This window comes from Salvelinus sp. IW2-2015, unplaced genomic scaffold (genome assembly GCF_002910315.2).
Source record: "Salvelinus sp. IW2-2015 unplaced genomic scaffold, ASM291031v2 Un_scaffold16323, whole genome shotgun sequence".
Lineage (NCBI taxonomy): Eukaryota > Metazoa > Chordata > Actinopteri > Salmoniformes > Salmonidae > Salvelinus > Salvelinus sp. IW2-2015.
In genome coordinates, this window is record NW_019957534.1 from 94,846 (window position 1) to 117,310 (window position 22,465).

The window sequence follows — 22,465 nt, forward strand, 5'->3', positions numbered from 1 at the left end:
ACACAGAACTTCCACCAACATGCTGCTACATTTGTTTACAAGGTTGTAAAGTTACTTCGGTTTTCAAAGGTTAAATCAATTTCAAAGAACAGGCCACTAAGTGTTATTATTTTCAGGATTTGATTGACTGAAGAACAACTGAAGCACTTAATCAGAAGAGATGACGAAAGTCGGATCTTTTGAGATGTTTCTGATTCAAGCAGACACAGCGAGCTATATAGCTAGCTTTTGCCTAACAGTCTGTGGCTGGTTGATACTGTAGCTTGCTAGTTTTAAGATTAAGAGATATGAGATCACTTTATTGGTCAATTGCACACAAGGTCCAAACAAATGTTGACTTCCGCTTTTAACCCAACCCCTCTGAAAGACACACGTTTTTTGGAGAGGTGCGGGGGCTGCCACACTGGGCGCTGTAGTTGTGGGGAGTTATGTGCCTTGCTCAAGGGGCACAACAGCAGGCAACATCATTTAGGATTTTGATACCAGCAACTCTCCGGTTGCCAGCTCACTTCCTGACAGATTTTTCCTGTCAGGCCAGGGATTCGAACTGGCAACCCTCCTGTTGCTGTCTCTCTGCACTAACTGCTAGGCTACCTGCCCCTATTAACATTACTTTCAGTTTACAGATGTTGAACAAAACGAGCGACTAAGCAACAACTGAGTCATTTCTTTAGAAAACATGATGAAAGGCAAGCACAGGCGGGGTCTATAATGTTCCAAATAGAGCGCCAAGACTCCTCCATCGCGCGCGGTCCTCACAACTACACTTAACGACATGCACTGTGCTTACGTACATATCAATCCGACGTGAATCCCACTTCCTGGTTACCTTCGCGCTAACTCAACTGTCATTTGAAAACTTGTACTAGTCAACAACAACTAACAAGGTTTGATCTTTGCAAAAACCTTATAGCGATGTGATCTACAGTGTAAATTCCTCTCGTTTCTTCTCTTGACTTTAGATTTTTTTTAAGCTAGGAAGCAAGATATTGCAGGAAGGTGAACAGGTAACGATAGRTAGTTAGCTAAACAAGCTGCCAGTAACTACAGTACTGTAGCTAGCTAGTTAACGTTAATCTCATTGTTTACTAATAGAAACAGTGTCGGTTAGTCTATTAGCCATTACTCATGTTAACAGATTATCTAACGTTACTGTACTACTGTAACAGCTAGCCCGTCAGCCATGGATAAGCTCATTTGTCAACAACAATAAGGTGGGTTACTACTCATCCAACAATTTTCATCAATGGTTTGGTTAACCAGATAGACAGTGAACCACTGTGCGCTGCAACCTTAGTCTTACTATTTAAATAGCTAGATAGTTATGGAAATGGCTAGGTAACGTTAGCTAGATAAATCAGACATGGTGGCAGTTGCTGAAGGGCCATCATCACTAATTGGGAAGTGGACTGGCTTGCTTCATCTTCTTCAGCCATGCATTGTCTGCCAAAATCACTGAAAGAGATGATTGCTGCCTGCCTGATGTCACTTTTAGCTCTGAATGCATCCTAATTGATGTAGTGGTCAAAAGTAGGCTTTGACAATTCTGCACCAGCTGCTAGCTTGTTAATCATAGTTCTTGCTGTAATTTATGCAATGTTGATTATTGTAACCAGTTCCGGTTACTCAATGATGTAAATGGCCATCTTACAAAGCTCTTGAGCTGATTTTTTTTTTTAAGACATCCAAACCCCAGAGAGAGAGAGAGTAAAGAGCCTAGGAATTATGTGTAATTTATTTTGTATGTCAGACAGACACAGTCTAAGCTGGATTTCCTCACTTGTCTCCCAATTCACCCCACAGCTCCATCAGGCCAGGGCGACAGCACAGCGCTGGGCAGGATTGGAGGGTCCGGGAAGGAACAAAGAAAAACTGAAGAGGAAAAGAAGGGGTGAGTGGGCGGATGAGGGATTGAAGCAGCACAGAGAACCTGGAGAGGAACAGAGGGACTTAAAGAGAGGAGGAGAATACTAGTAACAAACGACAGAGGAGCTCAAAAGGAATCCAAACAGCTCTGAGACAGTGTACGGCCCAGTATGGAGGATTTCAGACGGACCTACCTGCGTCTGTGTAAGGAGGGGGGCGTGGAGCCCCAGGAGTCAGTGTTAGCTCAGCTCCAGGAGACCAGGGGAGCCGCAGCAGGATCCAGACTGGACCTGAGGGGACACAGCCTGTCTGTAGACACCTGTGCCGTGCTGGGGAGGGTCCTCCACAAAGACACACTCTTTACCGAGCTGGCCCTCAGTGACTGCATGCTCACTGAGGAAGGTATGTGTTTGTTGGGTGGTAGTCGTGTGGGGATCTTTCTGTCTTTTTGTTAATGTGCTGACTGTGCGATACTGTATATATTTGAGCCATGAATGTACTATGAATCCTGTAGGGCTTTTGCTACTGCTGCACAGAGATTATATAGCTAGAACTGTCTGCTTTGTTGCTGCTGTTTAGTTACATTGTTATAATGCTTAGATAACACTTTTATAGCAACACTTTGATAACACTTGCTCCTGACTGCCACTTGTCTTTGTCATGTCCAGGTGCCAAGCTGCTCCTGAATGGGTTGTGTGCCAACACTACTGTTAAAGTTCTGGATCTGAAGGTAAGGACTATCAGAGGCCTCTACACACTGCAGACCACTTGACCAGTCTGAGTTGGGGTGGCCAGTCTGACTTGACAAATTTCAATTTGATCATATATTTTCTATTTGTTGTCAGGGAAATAACTTGAGATCAACAGGAGCTGAGGCTTTAGGGAAGCTGTTGGTGAGAAACAAGACACTGTGCAGGTGAGTTGGTTAGTGAGCTAATAGCAAGCTAGATCATTCAATGAAAACATTTTGGTTGAAATTTCTATTGAAATGTCTATGAAATGTGGCTAAGCGTTCAGGTATGTTAAGATTATTTCAGTTATAATCCCTCTATTTTCTTCTGGGAGCATAGGGCGGCACTCAAATTGGCCCAGAGTCGTCCAGGTTTGGCCGGGGTAGGCCGTCATTGTAAATAAGAATTTGTTCTTAACTGACTTGCCTAGTTAAATAAAGGTTACGTTTAAAAATATATATTTTTAAATAAATAAAAATAATCCCTCTATTTTCTTCTGGGACCAGCATGAGTTGTGCATACACAACAATACTGCATTGCATTGCATAACCCAAGCTAAGGTTGTTGTGTTGGACACAGGCTGGTGTTGGAGTGGAATGCGTTGGGGATGTGGGAGGAGGCGTTCTCAGTGTTCTGTGAGGGTTTGGCCACCAACGCCTGTCTAACCCAGCTGGACCTGCGCAACAACCAGATCAACCACCAGGGGGCCTCAGAGCTCTGCCTGGCCCTCAAGCGGAACAGCACCCTGCAGGAACTGGGTCAGTGGGTTTGCAGGTGTAGGGTGAAGTTACTTTTTAGATGCTGATTTTGGGTCAGTTTTGCATTTCCCCCACAAATGGTTAAGTTTAGGATGGGGGTAGAGGAAGCTGATCCTAGATCTSTACGTAGGGAAAACTTCACAAAGGAGCACCACACATTGGGAAATGACTCAATACAGCCAAGATCACTAGAGTCAAGATTCAACTAGAGTAGTCGGGGTGTGCATCGTTCCCTTTCAGGACGATTCAATATGTATCTAGATGCATGGGCACCGATACAGGAACAATACGTTTTAGTTTGAAGCGATTCAATGCGATTTGATTAGAGGAAAGAATCGATTCGGTTCGATGCGATACGATGTACTAATATTTGTTGCATAAACACATTCATTTTTCATTCTATATTAAAATCAYCTGCTGATGGAGCTCATAGGCTGAGCCTCTGAGCTGTATCTGTCTGATTTGACTTCTGTGTGTGTGTAAATTATGTACTGTATATGTCTATGGATGTCCTTTGGGTGGTGGACCATTCTTGATACACACTGGAAACTGTTGAGCGTGAAAAACCCAGCAGCGTTGCAGTTCTTAACACAAACCAGTGCGCCTGGAATCTACTACCATACCCCGTTCAAAGACACTTAAATATTTTGTCTTGCCCATTCACCCTCTGACACGCATACACAATCCATATCTCAATTGTCTCAAGGCTAAAAAAATCCTTCTTTAACCTGTCTCCTCCCCTTCATCTACACTGATTGAAGTGGATTTAACACGTGACATCAATAAGGGATCATGGCTTTCACCTGGTCAGTCTATGTCATGGAAAAAGGTGTTCTTAATGTTGTGTATACTCAGTGTAGATCTGTCATTCTCATTGAAAGCAAGTCTAAGAAGCGGTAGATTGGTTGTATGCGCACTATTTGTATGCTTCCCGTTCTTTAGTTTCATTTTTGAGTCTTTTACTTTCGGTTTTGTACACCAGCTGAAAATACAATATTTTTGGTTATGGAAACGCAGCCGTTTAGATGGTACAATGATTCTCTACACAATGACTGCTTGTTTTGTCACATAAACTGAAATTAGCGCGTAGTTTGACTAGGCTACTGATATGGCCTGGGGGTGTTCGGCATGCAAAATGACTTGTAGATCAATGACTGTTAACACAATGACATGCTTAGTTAGACACTGAAGAAGAGGATGCAGTTGTCACAAAAGATGAGCAGTATTTCAGAAGGTAGAAAGAAAGTCATTTGTCCAAAACATTTTAGTGAACCGGCGATTTGTAATGTTTGAATCGATTTCCTGACTGATGCATGCTACATTTCGATCGGTTTGGGGTCCGGACCGATGCACTCATGTCTTAAACATTTGAACCATCATGTCTTAAACATTTGAACCGGGACCGATGGGTATTGTGAATCATTACATCCCTGTAGAGTAGACCAAAGCCTTGTCTGAAAACAACCCAGAAGCTATTCTCCTAGCCCCTACACCTTCGGTGTCACTGTCTTCACAACTGAAAGAACCAGATAGGTGTAAGCAATATGGTCCCGAGAGCCCATGAGAAAGCAAGGTCATCACCATATTGCTTACACCGATTCAATACCTTCAGAACCGAAAATATCACATTTTGGGTGCTAGGATATAGYCTGGAACTAGATTTTTTTCTGGGAGACTGGGTCCATGAACAATGTACCATTTGATGCCTAGACAGCAAAGGTGTCATGGTTCTCTCTCTGGTCTGGTGCCTGTGTTGTGGTTGTATAGATGTGAGGTGGAACAACATTGGTCTGCTGGGTGGCCGGTCCTTCCTGGAGGCTCTACAGCAGAACAGGACCCTGACACACCTGGAGATGGCTGGAAACAACATCCCCAGCGACACACTCAAAGCCCTCGGTAAGCTGTTTGTGTGTGTGTCTGTCTGTCTGTCTCAGTGTCAGTCAGTCTGTCTAAGCTTGTGTGTTGCTGAACATCTGTTATTGTAATGTTTTTGATCGAAGTAACCACCCCCCACCTATGGTCTCCCCCCTCCATAGAGCAGGCGATGGATCATAACTCGGACAGGCAGTCCACTGTGAGAGAGAGCCGCAGCAGAACCCAAGTCCTCAGCAAGGAGATCCAGATCCTCAAGGAGGAGAAGGGACGCCAGGTATGGAGCTGCTGGGAAATAGACTTCTCCTCCATGTAGAACAAGAAGGGGATGGACAAGGGAATAGCACTGCACATAATATACTGTATCTTGGTTTATTATTTACCATTTTATGTTTAGAAATGTGTGTGCAGATGAACAAGAAGCCCTGTATGTAAGATATTTATGTTGCCTTTCCCTCTCTCCCTTTAGTTCCTGAGTCTGATGGAGACCATAGACAAACAGAGAGACGAGATGGGCCGAAGCACCAGGTCAGCGTGAGTGGTACAAAAAGACTAGCCTTGACTGTTTCTGCATCAACAATAATAAGAAAAATAATAACAACAATAGCAATGTTATTGTGTTGCCAACAGGACTTGTCTGGCTAGACAATGACAACTTGGCTTAAAAGCAGAAACAGACTGGCACCCAGGCTAACATAAGTCATGTAGCTACAGTGCATTCGGAAAGTATTCAGACCCCTTGACTTTTTCCACATTTTGTTGTGTTACAGCCTTATTCTAAAATTGATGAAATGATTTATTTTTCTCATCAATCTACACACAATGCCCCCTAATGACAAAGCAAAAACAGGTTTTTAGACATTTAAAAAATTTATAAAAAACTAAAACGTTAATATTACATTTACATAAGTATTCAGACCCTTTTACTCAGATGAAGCACCTTTGGCAGAGATTAGGGCCTCGAGTCTTCTTGGTATGACACTACAAGCTTGGCACACCTGTATTTGGGGAGRTTCTCCCATTCTTCTCTGCAGATCCTCAAGCTCTGTCAGGTTGGATGGGTATCATCACTGCACAGCTATTTTCAGGTCTCTCTAGAGATGTTCGATTAGAGAAGTCCGGGCTCTGGCTGGGCCACTTAATGACATTCAGAGACTTGTCCTGAAGTCACTCCTGTGATGTCTTGGCTGTGTACTTGGGGTCGTTGTCCTGTTGGAAGGTGAACCTTCGCCTCAGTCTGAGGTCCTGAGCGCTCTGGAGCAGGTTTTCATCAAGGATCTCTCTGTACTTTGCTCCGTTCATCTTTCCCTCGATCCTGACTAGTCTACCAGTCCCTGCAGCTGAAAAATATCCTCACTGCATGATGCTGCCACCACCATGCTTCACTGTAGGGATGGTGCCAGGTTTCRTCCAGACGTGACGCTTGGCATTCATGCCAAGGAGTTCAATCTTGGTTTCATCAGACCAGAGAAGCTTCTTTCTCATGGTCAGAGAGTCTTTAGGTGCCTTTTGGAAAACTCCAAGCGGGCTGTGTGTCTTTTACTGAGGAGACTGTCATGTGCCTTTTACTGAGGGGCTTCCGTCCACTACCATAAAGGCCTGATTGGTGGAGTGCTGCAGAGATGGTTGTCCTTCTGGAAGGTRCTCCCATCTCCACAGAAGAAATCTGAAGCTCTGTCAGAGTGACCATCGGGTTCTTGGTGACCTCACTGACCAAGGCCCTTCTCCCCCGATTGCTCAATTTGGCCGGGCGGCCAGCTCTAGGAAGAGTCTTGGTAGTTCCAAACTTCTTCCATTTAAGAATGGTGGAGGCCACTGTTTTCCTGGGAACTTTCAATGCTGCAGAAATTTGTTGGTACACTTTCCCAGATCTGTGCCTCGACACAATTCTGTCTCGGAGCTCTACGGACAATTCCTTCAACCTCATGGCTTGGTTTTTGCTTTGAAATGCGCTGTCAACTGTGTGACCTTTATATAGACAGGTGTGTGCCTTTCCAAATCATGTCCAATCGATCGGAGTCCACCTATGGTAAATTCAATTAAGTTGTAGAAACATCTCAAGGATAATCAATGGAAACAGGATACATCTGATATACATATATACACTGCTCAAAAAAATAAAGGGGACACTTAAACAACACAATGTAACTCCAAGTCAATCACACTTCTGTGAAATCAAACTGTCCACTTAGGAAGCAACACTGATTGACAATACATTTCACATGCTGTTGTGCAAATGGAATAGACAAAAGGTGGAAATTATAGGCAATTAGCAAGACACCCCCAATAAAGGAGTGGTTCTGCAGGTGGTGACCACAGACCACTTCTCAGTTCCTATGCTTCCTGGCTGATGTTTTGGTCACTTTTTCATTTGTAAATGAGTGTTCTATATTTTCAATACATTTGTAAACATTTGTAAAAACATGTTTTTACGTTGTCATTATGGGCTATTGTGTGAAGATCTATTTAATACATTTTGAATTCAGGCTGTAACACAAAATGTGGAACAAGTCAAGAGGTATGAATACTTTCTGAAGGCACGGTACATATTAATGACCCTGTGTTTCCCTCTCCTCCAGGACCACATCTATCCATGTGGGTCAGCTACAGGAGGCCCTGAACGAGAGGAAGTCTGTCGTCAACTCTCTCACAGCCAAGTAAGCAGGCCTCATCAGTCCATGTTTAAACCCCACATTCATCCTCAAGTCACATCAACAGGTGTAGACTTTACTGTGAAATGCTTACTTACGAGCCCTTTCTTAACAATGCACCGTTAAAAAGTACGATTTTTTTAAAGAAAGAAATAGTAACACAACAATAACAAGACTATATACAAGGAGAACCGGTACCAAGTCAATGTGCAGGGGTACGAGYTAGTAACTAGGCAATCATGATAGATAATAAACAGAGTAGCAGCAGCGTGTGTGAAAGTGTCTGTGTGTGTGGCGTAAATATGCGTGCGTGCGTGTGTGTGAGCGTATGTGTGAGTTGGAGTGTCAGTGTAGTATGTGTGGGTAGAGTCCAGTGAGGGCATAGAGCCATTGCAAGAGAGTTAGTGCAAAAAAACGTGGTTCGATGCAAATAGTCCGGGTAGCCATTTGATTAACTGTTTAGCAGTCTTATGGCTTGGGGGCAGAAGCTGTCCGGGTATCCATTTGATTAACTGTTTAGCAGTCTTATGGCTTGGGGGCAGAAGCTGTCCAGGAGCCTTTTGGTKCCAGACTTGGATCTCCGGTACCACTTGCCTTGTGGTAGCAGAGAGAACAGTCTATGACTTGGGTGACTGGAGTTTTGACAATTTTTAGGGCCTTCCTCTGACACCACCTGGTATAGAGGTCCTGGATGGCAGGGAGCTCAGCCCCAGTGATGTACAGGGCTGTACACACTACCCTCTGTAGCGCCTTACATGCTGACCACACCGCTTGTGTTACGTGCGTGAGTGTTGCAAAATACATTTCCACATACATGTTATTCAATCATTGCATCCACACTGCTCGCACTCGTCAACGAGTGTCAACATAGCCAGGTGCTAAAATGCAACTTGGTTCTATTTGTGACACTTGACGTGCTGCAAGTCCCGCCTCTACCATCTCCTCCAACTTTAAGGGTAATGCCCCTTAAAGTTGGTTGCCAACCACCATATCAAGTRCAAAGAAGAAGAAGAAGCCTGAAGMAGGAGAGATTACTAGAAACAAACTTGGTTTACCCTTTTATCTGTGGATTAATTGTCGGAGTAGAGGACCTTGTGCATTTCAGGTAAAATAACAATGTTCATATCCCAGGACAAATTAACAGCAAGCTAGCTAGCTAAATTGACACAAATGTTTAATGCTTTTCGACCTGTCCCAAATTAATTTAGTTGGTTCAGAGTTCGTTTTGATATTTCAACCTGCGTGTCCTAGTCGCCTCTGGTGTGTGTGTGTGGACAAAATCAACATGCGCACATGCCCAGTGTAGTCAGCATGTTACGGTCGGATGCCAAGCAGTTGCCATACCAAGCGGTGATGCAGCCAAGATGCTGTCAGTGGTGCAGCTGTAGAACTTTGAGGATCTGAGGGCCCATGTCAAATCTTTTCAGACTCCAGAGGGAGCAGAGGCATTGTCGTGCCTTCTTCATGACTMTGTTGGTGTGTTTGGACCATGATAGTTCCTTAGTGATGTGGACACAGAGGAACTTGAAGCTCTTGACCCGCTCCACTACAGCGCTCGGTCCTCCGTTTCCTGTGGTCCACGATCAGCTCCTTTGTCTTGCTGACGTTGAGGGAGAGGTTGTTGTCTCTAACCTCCTCCCTATAAGCTGTTTCATCGTCGTCGTGATTTGGCCTACCACCGTTGTGTCGTCTGCAAACTTAATGATGGTGTTGCAGTCGTGCGTGGTCACGCAGTCATGGATGAACAGGGAGTACAGGAGGAGACTAAGCACGCACCCCTGAGGTMCCCTCGTGTTGAGGGTCTGCGTGGTGGATGTGTTGTTGCCTACCCTCACCATCTGGAGGTGGCCCGTCAGGAAGTCCAGGATCCAGTTGCAGAGGGAGGTGTTCAATAGCAGGATCCTTAGCTTAGTGATGAGCTTGGATGGCACTATGGTGTTGAACACTGAACTGTAGTTATTGAACAGTATTCTCTCACAGGTTTTCTTTTTGTCCAGATGGGAAAGGGCAGTGTGGAGTGCAATAGAGATTGCGTCACATGTGGATCTGTTGGGGCGGTATGCGAATTGGAGTGGCTCCAGGGTGTTTAGGATTATGGTGTTGATGTGAGCCATGACCAGCCTTTCAAAGCATTTCATGGCTACAGAWGTAAGTGCTACGGTGCGATAGTKATTTAGACAGATTACCTTGGCGTTCTTGGGCACAGGGACTATGGTGGTCTGTTTGAAACATGTAGGTATTACAGACTGGGTCAGGGAGAGTTTGAAAATGTCAGTGAAGAGACTTGCCATCTGGTCAGCGCATGCTCTGAGTACATGTCCTGGTAATCCGTCTGGCCCTGCGGCTCTGTGAATGTTTACCTGTTTAAAGGTCTTACTCACACAGTCGTCCGGAACAGCTGGTGCTCTCATGCATGGTTCAGTGTTGCTTGCCTCAACGTGAGCATAGAAGGTATTTAGCTTGTCTGGTAGGCTTGCATCACTGGGCAGCTCGCGGCTGGGCTTCCCTTTGTAAACCGTGATGGTTTGCAAGACCTGCCACATCCAAGCAGCGTTGGAGCCGGTGTAGCAAGACACTTTGCGTTATTTGTTTGATGGTTCGTTGGGGGGCATAGCGGAATTTCTTTTAAGCGTCCAGATTAGTGTCCCGCTCCTTCAAAGAAGCAGCTCTAGCCAGTAGCTCAGTGCGGATGTTGCCTGTAATCCATGGCTTCTAGTTGAGGTATGTACGTGCTCGTCACTGTGGGGACGACATCATCGATGCACTTATTAATGAAGCTGTTGACTGATGTGGTAAACTCCTCAATGCCATCGGATGAATCCTGGACCATATTCCAGTCTGTGCTAGCAAAACAGTCCTGTAGTTTAGCATCCGCTTCATCGGATCACTTCCGTACTGAGTGCGTTACTGGTACTTCCTACTGTCTATGTTCAGATCTACAATGATTAGAAGACGTTTGAGCCACATGTAAATATATGAGAATTTGACTAATATGAGTCTTAGGTGGATGTTCCTCACCTTCCATATCTTGTTTTAAATCTCATCACCACATCTACTTTATCTTAATGAGATACTGATGTTGTGACTAGAAGAAACCCATGTTGAATCTTTAATCAGGCACTTACAAAGACAGCTATTCTTGGTTCTCAGGTAGAGGACCCAGGCAGGGGGCTATATATATACACGGTGACCCACTTCAGTCCCCTCTCCCTCAGGGCTCATTCATACAGGACACAGGTACTACTGTACCTCTGGATAAACCCTATGGAGGGTGGCTTCCACTCTGTCTTAGATATACACWAAAAAAAAAAAWTGTCCATTTAATATAACATCACATTTATCAGAAATACAGTGTAGATATTGTTAATGTTGTAAATGACTATTGTAGCTGGAAACAGCTGATTTTTAGTTTAAAATCTACATAGGCGTCCAGAGGCTCATTATCAGCAACCATCACTCCTGTGTTCCAATAGCACGTTGTGTTAGCTAATACAAGTTTATCATTTTCAAAGGCTAATTGATCATTAGAAACCCTTTTGCAATTATGTTAGCAAAGCTGAAAACTGTTGTTCTGATTAAAGAAGCAATAAAACTGGCCTTCTTTAGACTAGTTGAGTATCTGGAGCATTAGCATTTGTGGGTTGATTACAGGCTCAAAATGGCCAGAAACAAAGGAATTTCTTCTGAAACTCGCCAGTCTATTCTTGTTCTGAGAAATGAGGGCTATTGGGAGGCCCCGGTGGAATGGGAGCCCCGGTGCACAACTGAGCAAGTTGAGGACTTGTGAGCTCAGTTGTGCACCGGGGCCTCCCACTCCTCTTTCTATTCTGGTTAGAGCCAGTTTGCGCGGTTCTGTGAAGGGAGTAGTACACAGCATTGTACGAGATCTTCAGTTTCTTGGCAGTTTTTCGTTCGAATAAGTAGCCTTCATTTCTCAGAACAAGAATAGACTGATGAGTTTAGAAGAATGGTCTTTGTTTCTGGCGTTTTGAGCCTGTAATCGTACCCATAAATGCTGATGCTCCAGATGGGGCGGCAGGTAGCCTAGTGGTTAGATCGTTGGACTAGTAACCGAAAGGTTTGCAAGATCGAATCCCCGAGTGACGAGGTAAAAATCTGTCATTCTGCCCCTGAACAAGGCAGTTAACCCATTGTTCCTAGCCGCTATTGAAAATAAGAATTTGTTTTTAACTGACTTGCCTAGTTAAATAAAGGTAAAAATGTAATAAAAATACTCGACTAGTCTAAAGAAGGCCAGTTTTATTGCTTCTTTAATCGGAACAACAGTTTTCAGCTGTGCTAACATAATTGCAAAAGGATTTTCTAATGATCAGTTAGCTTTTTAAAATGATAAACTTGGATCAGCTAACACAACGTGCCATTGGAACACAGGAGTGACGGTTGTTGATAATGGGCCTCTGTACGCCTATGTAGATATTCCATTAAAAAATCTGCCGTTTCCAGCTACAATAGTTATTTACAACATTAAACATGGCTACACTGTATTTCTGATCAATTTGATGTTATTTTAATTTACAAAAATGTGCTTTTCTTTCAAAAACAAGGACATTTCTAAGTGACCCCGAACTTTTGAACGGTAGTGTAGATATTGTATAAATGGAACGGATGGTAACAGTTCACTTGAGCTGTCTATAATAAGGCCTACATAACACTGTCATYACAGATGTTTCAGCCACATAGACACACGCACACACACACTCTCACAGACACACACCTGACCGTTCTGTGTGTCTAGATTCCAGATGACGGAGGCAGCACTGGCCATGTCGGAACAGAAGAACCACAACCTGGGAGAGCTGCTGACCAGGGTGAAGACTGAGAAAGAGGAGCAGAGAGAACGACAGAGCAGGGAGAGGAAGAAAGAACAAGAGGTATGAATGGAGGGGAGGTACTAGGGAGGGGGGAGGGGGACGGCGAGACTGATGTACAGATGTTCTGGTTAAGATGTATGTGAGCTTAACATTGTGGTGTGTGTGTTTGGTTCTGCAGGACAGTGCTCTGAGGGAGGGGAAGCTCCTCAGAGAGATGAACAGTATGTCGGAGACAAACGTACAGCTCAAGAATAAGGTATAAGTTGTGTGTGTGCGCTCGTGTGTATGAATATAATGTTTGTGTTTTTGATGCAGTACCTAAGCTGTTTACGGAGTCAGTCTCTCGTTATCTGTGTGTGTGTTAGTTGGAGAAGATGGAGAGCAGGTGTAAGTCTCAGCAGGACCAGATTTTTGAGCTGAAGCAGGAGCTCACCAACAGCACAGCAGAGCTAAAGCTACGGCTAGCACAGGCAGAAGGTACACACACACACACACACACACACACACACACACACACACACACACACACACACACACACACACACACACACACACACACACAGAGTAGACTCAATCTCTTCTCTCCCCCTCAGAGCGTTTGGAGATGGAGAAGAAGAGATCTAAACAGTCTCTGGAGGACATGAATAACCTTCGACAGAAAGAGGTAGAGAAGACAACCTGCTGTCTGACCATGTCTCTCACGAAATATACAACAGACTCTGTCTTTTTCCCTCCATTGAGTGTACATTGTGGGTTTGTGTGCGTGTAGGTGGACCATGTGAATCGTCACCTTGAGGAGAGTGAGAGGGCTCTACAGGACCGGATCCTCAAACTGGAGGGACAGCGGATACAGCTGGAGGAGGTCAGCTCTTTATATTGGATAATTTTGATAATGTATTGCCTTCAGTAAATCACAATTAAATTCCAATGATCATTATGTGGCACAAGATCCCTATAGATGACAGTACAGAGGTGTAACTGTGTCTCTCTGTCCTGAACTGTCTTGTAGGAGTTGATCAGGGCCAAGGCAGCCTGTATAACTGTGGTTTTCATTTTGCTGGAGTTGATCAGGGCCAAGGCAGCCTGTGTTAATGTATGCTTCTGCTCTGTAGGAGTTGATCAGGGCCAAGGCAGCCTGTATAACTGTGGTTTTCATTTTGTTGGAGTTGATCAGGGCTAAGGCAGCCTGTATAACTGTGGTTTTCATTTTGTTGGAGTTGATCAGGGCCAAGGCAGCCTGTGTAACTATGTTTTTCATCTTTGTAGGAGTTGAGCAGGGCCAAGGCAGCCTGTATAACTGTGTTTTTTGTCTTGTAGGAGTTGAGCAGGGCCAAGGCAGCCTGTATAACTGTGTTTTTTGTCTTGTAGGAGTTGAGCAGGGCCAAGGCAGCCTGTGTTACAGAGAGAGCCCAGGCAGAGGAGGAACTGGGGAAGGTGCGGCTACAGGTTCGCCTGGAGGAGGTACTTTATACACCTGTTGTAGAACAACTCAATGTAATAGGTTAGAAACTGTGTTTGTTTGTCCGGGTCTCTGTGTATCAGTGTGTGTGCCTGAAATTTGGAAAAGCAGTAACAATGTGAGGATTCAACTCTTTCTTCTCTCTCCCCTCCTCTGTCTGAGCAGCAGCAGCGTGTGAGTGGGTTAGAGGAGAAGCTGCGTGGGTTGCGTCAGTCCCGTGATGAGTCCCAGAGCCACTGTTCCCAGCAGAAACAGACCATAGCTGAGCTGCAGGCTCGTAGCGGACAGCAGAGCATCGAGACAGARGGACTACGACGCAGGATAGAGGAGCTGCAGCAGGTCAGATTGGGAATGTGTCAGAGAGACCACTGGCACAAAACAACCAACTATACACACTGAAACAATACCTAGATCAAGTACAGTGTAGTTGTCTTACATTTGTCTGGGACAATTTGATGCTAATAAGTGATTTTTACTGATTTGACATAATCAGGTTGGTGAATTCTCAGCACTGAATGATGTTCATATGTGTAGGGGCAGAGACAACGTTGTGTGGGGGTTGTATGTTTACTGGGATGGTAATATTTGCGCTTTGGTGTAATTAAATGTAGAGAATTTGTCCCCCTCCAGGAGTTGTCTGGTAAGGACCAGGAGAAGGTTGCAGAGGTGAGTCGGGTCAGGGTGGAGCTACAGGAGCAGATGGGACACCTGCAGGCTGAGAGGACCGCACAGGGAGGACTGAAGGAGAAGATAGCTGCTCTGGAGAGAGAGATGAAAGGTACGCACACTCTCCTCCTCTCCCTGTCAGACACTCTCCCTCCCATCTCCTCTCTTCATCCTACCTCTGTCCTCTTCTCTACATAAGGCCCATCTCACCCTTTCTCCTTTGCCTCTCACCTGTCCTCCCACTTTGTTTTACAGTTGACATAATTTGTTGACACACTTGYAACAACCAGTATTTGTTCTGTGTATGTGTCTTGTCTACCACAGTGCTGGCCAGTAACCACAGAGAGGCCATCCTGGACAAGGAGAGTGAGATATCATCTCTGTTTGAGAAGCTGAGACTGAGAGAGGCAGAGATCCAGAGGATGAGAGAGGACGAGGCCCAGAGAGCTAGCTTCCTCCAGAACGCTATACTCACATACGTACAGGGGTCACCGCTGCACTACAGTCCTAAGAAATGACCTCTGACATCTAACCTTTGACCCTTCCCATCCTTATGTAGGGACTAAGTACAGGGGTCACCACGGGTTTTGCAGTCCCAAGAAATAACTTCTGACCCCTAACCCTTGTCCTATTTACCCCTACAACCTTGTGCCCATACACCCTCACAAACGTGGGATACTAAAGTGACCCAAACCTTTCTATTACACCCATACTCCATGTGTTCCTCTCCGGTCTTTCCGCTCTCCCCTTTGGTCCCTCAACTACCCCAGCACAAAATATCAACAGCACAGATATTCACCTCTAGACATCCGCAGCTTCGGGTGTACAGTGCATTCGTAAAGTATTCAGACCCCTTGAATTTTTCCACATTTTGTTACGTTACAGCCTTATTCTAAAATTGATTGAATTGTTGTTTCCCTCCTCATCAATCTACACACACTACCCTATAATGACAAAGCAAAAATAGGTTTTTAAAAATACAAAACTGAAATATCACATTTACGTAAGTATTCAGACCTTTTACTCAGTACTTTGTTGAAGCACCTTTGTCAGCGATTACAGCCTCGAGTCTTCTTGGGTATGATGCTACAAGCTTGGCACACCTGTATTTGGGGAGTTTCTCTCATTCTTCTCTGCAGAGCCTCTCAAGTTCTGTCAGGTTGGATGGGGAGCGTCGCTGCACAGCTATTTTCAGGTCTCTCCAGAGATGTTCAATTGAGTTCAAGACCAGGCTCTGGCTGGGCCACTCAAGGACATTGAGAGTCTTGTCCCGAAGCCACTCTTGGGTGTATGTTTAGGGTCGTTGTCCTGTTGAAAGGTGAACCTTCGCCCTAGTCTGAGGTCTCTGTACTTTGCTTCGTTCATCTTTCCCTCGATCCTGACTAGTCTCCCAGTCCCTGCAGCTGAAAACATCCCCACAGCATGATGRTGCCACCACCATGCTTCACTGTAGGGATGGTGCCAGGTTTCCTCCAGACGTGACGATTGGCATTCAGGCCAAAGAGTTGATCTTGGTTTCATCAGACCAGAGAATCTTATTTCTCATGGTCTGAGTGTCCTTTAGGTGACTTTTGGCAAACTCCAAGCGGGCTGTCATGTGTCTTTTTACTGAGGAGTGGCTTCCGTCTGGCCACTCTACCATAAAGGCCTGATTGGTGGAGTGCTGCAGAGATGGTTGTCCTTCTGGAAGGTTCTCCCATCTCCACAGAGGAAATCTAGAGCTCTGTCAGATTGACCATCGGGTTCTTGGTCACCTCCCTGACCAAGGCCTTTCTTCCCCGATTGCTCAGTTTGGCCGGGCGACCAGTTCTAGGAAGAGTCTTGGTGCTTCCAAACTTCTTCCATTTAAGAATTATGGAGGCCACTGTGTTCTTGGGGACCTTCAGTGCTGCAGAAATGTGTTGGTACCCTTCCCCAGATCTGTGCCTCGACACAATCRTGTACAGACWATCCTGTACACAATCCTCTACAGACAATTCCTTTGACATCATGGCTTGGTTTTTGCTATGACATGCACTYTCAACTGTGGGACCTTATATAGACAGYTGTTTGCCTTTCCAAATCAAGTCKAATGAATTTAATTTACCACAGGTGGACTCCAATTAAGTTGTAGAAACATCAGAAGGATGATCAATGGAAACAGGATGCACCTGAGCTAAATTCCGAGTCACATAGCAAAGGGTCTGAATACTTATGTAAATATGGTACTTCTGTTTTTTATTCATAATACATTTGCAAAAATAATCAAAAATTAACAGTTTTTTCTTTGTCGTTATGGGGTGTTTTGTGTAGATTGATGAGGGGGGYAAACAATTTCATCCATTTTAGAATAAGAATGTGACCTAACAAAATGTTGAAAAAGTCAAAGGGTCTGAATACATTCTGAATGCACTGTAGTTTGTCTCAGACTCAGTCKCAGTCAGGGATAGTAATAAACTGTTGTGTTCACAAGCTACTTACACCAGGTTTTAACATGTGCTCATCGATATCAATGACTGACAGTTATTACATATCACAATCCTTGAAGCTTTTATGGTTGTACAAATCAGCAAATCAAGTGAAATTGAATGTTGTGTGATTAGAGCTGTGGCAGTCATAACATTCTGTCAGATGGTTATTGTAATGCAAAAGACTGCCTGTCCCACTGGTAATTGATCATTAATTAACATAAACACTTTTAGCATCTCCAGGCGTGCCTTTGGAACATCAACATTTTAAAAAGTCTAAGTCAATTTACTCTACACCATCAGAATAAATCCATTTATTTATTTTAGTCAGGTCAAAAGAAAATGTATTTTAGAAGAACAAAATATGAGTTGGCCTACTGTAACTTATGTTATATTTTTCCCATTACAGAGCGACTGCGCATATGAAGTGACTATGTTGAGTGTGAAAGTGATCTTTTGAAGCAACAGGTCTTTACTCTGTAAAATTACTTTTGAATTTAGAATGTCCCGTTATCAAATGAACAGAAAGAGGAGCAGGGAAAAATACATCATCTGTATGCACTGGAATAGCGAATGAAGGCCACGCGCTTTCTCGCCAGTCCGTTTTGTAATCTACTTGGGTTTTATAGCAGAGAATGTGCTTAATATTAGCAGCTGAGAAAAAAATATAACAACATTTATTTCACTCCAGTATCAACCACTGTTTGAGGAGCATGCTCTCACTGCTCTGTTAGGTGATATTCCGCCCAAACGCTTTATGCCATGGGCTCTCCAACCTTGTTCCTGCAGCTACCCAGTGCTTAATTTGGGAAACCAAGTGAAATCTGTTCGGGAACATCGATAACATGTTTTCGCAACAAATCGTAATTTTTTGGGGGGGGGGGTTTGGGCTCATAAGCCTATGCAAATGCATAAGCTCTAAAATGTGTATGGGTGTATTAAATGAATCATCACCTTTGAAATCACTGTCCATTTCGTTGTTAGGCTTTGAAACAACATCCACAACAACCACTTACTGTTTCAACCTGCTGTTGAACATCTTTCTTCAAATTGATCATCACAGTGAGGTGAGTTTTAAAGTGTTATAGGCCTACTGTTTTGATGTGTTTGATGTGTTTTTRGATTGCATTTGCATTGATGTCAGAGTGGTTAGAGGAACAGTAGAGCCCTGAGTACCAGGCCATTAGTGACCTGATGGTAGTGTTATGTCCAGAGTACATGAAAGGAGATTACCATGACTCAACCTTCACATGGAATTTTACTGCTGTCTTGACTCATTAGTGCCACACCTGCAGTCATATGGTCACCACAACAGCCCTATGTGTGATGTACATTTTTCTATGTGTTTATATGGTTTTTGCACTGCAGTTTTGGGATTGGTACTGCGTTTTTTTCTCAATAAAAACTTGTTTTTTGTTAAGTTTAGGCTAAATTGTTTAGTCATAAATCAACAAGATTCCATATTTTTAATCAATGGTTGTCAAACATTGGAGAAAAGACAAACTCCTTAAAAGTACAGCTTTTGATATTGTCAGGAACAGTGGGGTTTGCCCGATAACACAAGCTGGCAATGTGTAAACACACAACAAAACAGCATGTTTCAGATGCTTTTACTTCAGCTTTTAGTGCCTCTGGCATTCTAGTCTACAAGGGTTCAGGCAAGAGGGTGGTTAAAGACGGCGGCCACCTGTAGTCTCTTGCGGCGGTGTGGCCTCACTGGCAGAGTTCGTAACTCTCCTGATGGAGCGAGAAACACAGTGTAAGTGGGCGAGTAGGCACTCTGTGTCTTCCAAACTGCTCCACTTGAGTGAGGTCCAGCCTGCAGGTAGTGCAGCCTTCCACATTGCTGCAGCCAGTGCCGCTGGCCATGGTGCCGAAGTGAGCGCACCTGTCTCCTGTGCTGATGTGGGTGGCTCTGTCCATGGTGCTGCACTAGGAATCCTTCAGCCACACCTATGCCCATGCCTCTCATGGTGCCACAGATATCGTTGATCGTAACTTATGTTACGTTATGGATTTACATCCTCTGCCTTATCATGGAGGAGAGTTACCTATCTAATAGAACACAGAGGGTTTTCTATAATGGAAGCCTCTAAGGCAAATTCGGTTGAGTGTGGTGTACTGCAAGGCAGCCGGCTTAGACCATTATTGTTTTCTGTTTTTACTAATGACCTTCCAATGACCTTGAATAAAGCCTGTGTGTCTATGTACGCTGACGACTTAACTGTATACACGTCAGCTACGACAGTACAAAATATAACTGGCACCCWTAACATAGAGCTCCAGTCAGTTTAAGAATAGTTAACTAGCAATWGGCTGCTACTAAATATCTCAAACTTAAAGCATTGTTTTTGGGACAAATCACTCAACCCTAGATAGCAAGTTATCATGGTCAAAACATACACAGTGTACAAAACATAAGGAACACCTTCCTAATATTGAATTGCACTTTTTGCCCTCAGAACACCCTCAATTCGTCAGGTCATGGACTGTACAAGGGGTTGAAAGCGACTCACAAGGATACTGACCCATYTTGACTCCAATGCTTACCACAATTGTGTCAAGTGGCTGGATATCCTTTGGGTGGTGGTGGACCATTCTTGATACACACGGGAAACTTTTGAGCATGAAAAACATTACAGTTCTTGACATGCTCAAACCAATACGCGAGGCACCTACTAACATACCCCATTCAAAGGCACTTACATCTTTTGTCTTGCCCATTCACACCCTTTGAATGGCACACATACACAATCTATCTCTCAATTATCTCAAGGCATGGAAATCTCCTCCACATCAGATCAAATGTTATTAGTCACATGTCAATGTGCAGGGGCACTGGTTAGTTGAAGTAATATGTACATGAAGGTAGAATTATTAAAGTGACTATGCATAGATGATAACAACAGAGAGTAGCAGCGGTGTAAAATATGGGGAGGGGTGGGTGGGCAATGTAAATAGTCTGGGTAGCCATTTGATTAGGTGTTCAGGAGTCTTATGGTTTGGAGGTAGTAGCTGTTTAGAAGCCTCTTGGACCTAGACTTGGCACTCTGGTACCGCTTGCTGTGCGGTAGCAGAGAGAACAGTCTATGACTAGGGTGGCTGGAGTCTTTGACAGTTTTTAGGGCCTTCCTCTGACACCGCCTGGTACAGAGGTCCTGGATGGCAGGAAGCTTGGCCGCAGTGATGTACTGGGCCGTTCGCACTACCCTCTGTAGTGCCTTGCGGTCGGAGGCCGAGCAGTTTCCATACCAGGCAGTGATGCAACCAGTCAGGATGCTCTCGATAGGTGAGCTGTAGAACCTTTTTGAGGATCTGAGGACCTATGCCAAATCTTTTCAGTCTCCTGAGGGGGAATAGGTTTTGTCGTGCCCTCTTCACAGCTGTCTTGTGTGGCTTAGACCATGTTACTTTGTTGGTGATGTGGACGCCAAGGAACTTGATGCTCTCAACCTGCCCCCCGTCGATGAGAATAGGGGCGTGCTCAGTCCTCTTTTTCCTTTTTAATATAGTCCACAATCATCTACACTGATTAAAGTGGATGTAACAAGTGACATCAATAAAGGGATATACAGTTGAAGTCGTAAGTTTACATACACTTAGGTTGGAGTCATTAACTTGTTTTTCAACCACTCCACAAATTTCTTGTAACAAACTAACAAACCTAGTTTGTTCGGTTAGGACATCTACTTTGTGCATGACACAAGTTGTTTTTCCAACAATTGTTTTACAGACAGATTATTTCACTTATAATTCACTGTATCCCAACTCCAGTGGGTCAAGAGTTTACAAGTTGACTGTGCCTTTAAATAGCTTGGAAAATTCCAGAAAATTATGTCATGGCTTTAGAAGCTTCTGATAGGCAAATTGACATAATTTGAGTCAATTGGAGGTGTACCTGTGGATGTATTTCTAGGCCTACCTTCAAACTCAGTGCCTCTTTGCTTGACATCATAGGAAATCAAAAGAAATCAGCCAAGACCTCAGATTTTTTTTTTAGACCTGGTTCATCCTTGGAGCAATTTCCAAACGCCTGAAGGTGCCACGATCATCTGTACAAACAATAGTACGCAAGTATAAACACCATGGGACCACGCAGCCGTCATACCGCTCAGAGAGGAGATGCGTTCTGTCTCCTAGAGATGAATGTACTTTGGTGCGACAAGTGCAAATCAATCCCAGAACAACAGCGAAGGACCTTGTGAAGATGCTGGAGGAAACAGGTGCAAAACTATCTATATCCACAGTAAAACGAGTCCTATATTGACATAACCTGAATGGCCGCTCAGCAAGAAGAAGCCACTGCTCTAAAACCCCATAAAAAAGCCAGACTACGGTTTGCAACTGCACATGGGGACAAGATTGTACTTCTTGGAGAAGTTCCTCTGGTCTGATGAAACAAAATAGAACTGTTTGCCATAATGAACATCATTATGTTTGGAGGGAAAAAGGGGGAGGCTTGCAAGCCGAAGAACACCATCCCAACCGTGAAGCACGGGGGTGGCAGCATCATCTTGTGGGGGTGCTTTGCTGCAGAGGGACTGGTGCGCTTTACAAAATAGATGGCATCATGAGGCAGGAAAATTATGTGGATGTATTGAAGCAGCATCTCAAGACATCAGTCGGAAGTTAAAGCTTGGTCGCAAATTGGTCTTCCAAATGGACAATGACCACAAGCATACTTCCAAAGTTGTGGCAAAATGGCTTAAGGACAACAAAGTCAAGGTATTGGAGTGGCCATCACAAAGCCCTGACCTCAATCCATAGAAAATGTGTGGGCAGAACTGAAAAAGCGTGTGCGAGCAAGGAGGCGTACCTTACCTGACTCAGTTACACCAGCTCTGTCAGGAGGAATGGGCCAAATTCACCCAACTTATTGTGGGAAGCTTGTGGAAGGCTACCCAAAACGTTTGACCCAAGTTAATCAATTTAAAGGCAATGCTACCAAATTCTAATTGAGTGTATGTAAACTTCTGACCCACTGGGAATGTGATGAAAGAAATAAAAGCTGAAATAAATAATTCTCTCAACTATTATTCTGACTTTTCACATTTTAAAATAAAGTGGTGATCCTAACTGACCTAAGACAGGGAATTTTTACTAGGATTAAATGTCAGGAATTGTGAAAAACTGAGTTTAAATGTTATTTGGCTAAGGTGTATGTAAACCTCCGATTCTCTCTC

The 22,465-nt window shown here is 44.1% G+C and overlaps 1 protein-coding gene across 4 annotated transcripts; it reads left to right on the forward strand.

Annotated features, from left to right (window-relative positions):
• The first annotated feature begins 790 nt into the window (after positions 1 to 790).
• Positions 791 to 18,702, forward strand: lrrc45 (leucine rich repeat containing 45). 4 transcript variants are annotated; one of them, XM_024146182.2, is made up of 18 exons: positions 791 to 887; positions 1,804 to 2,268; positions 2,535 to 2,596; positions 2,712 to 2,782; positions 3,177 to 3,355; positions 5,123 to 5,251; positions 5,392 to 5,504; positions 5,697 to 5,761; positions 7,807 to 7,884; positions 12,635 to 12,770; positions 12,889 to 12,966; positions 13,076 to 13,187; positions 13,304 to 13,374; positions 13,480 to 13,572; positions 14,079 to 14,171; positions 14,335 to 14,508; positions 14,800 to 14,947; positions 15,160 to 18,702. In XM_024146182.2, the coding sequence occupies exons 2-18, from the start codon at positions 2,037 to 2,039 to the stop codon at positions 15,351 to 15,353; spliced, it is 2,028 nt and encodes a 675-aa protein (XP_024001950.1). In that variant the 5' UTR covers positions 791 to 887; positions 1,804 to 2,036; the 3' UTR covers positions 15,354 to 18,702. The 4 variants fall into 4 exon arrangements, with proteins under 4 accessions (XP_024001950.1, XP_024001953.1, XP_024001952.1 ...); XM_024146185.2 differs by having other exon boundaries at positions 5,697 to 5,755; XM_024146184.2 differs by lacking the exon at positions 791 to 887 and adding an exon at positions 894 to 1,007.
• Positions 18,703 to 22,465: the final 3,763 nt, after the last annotated feature.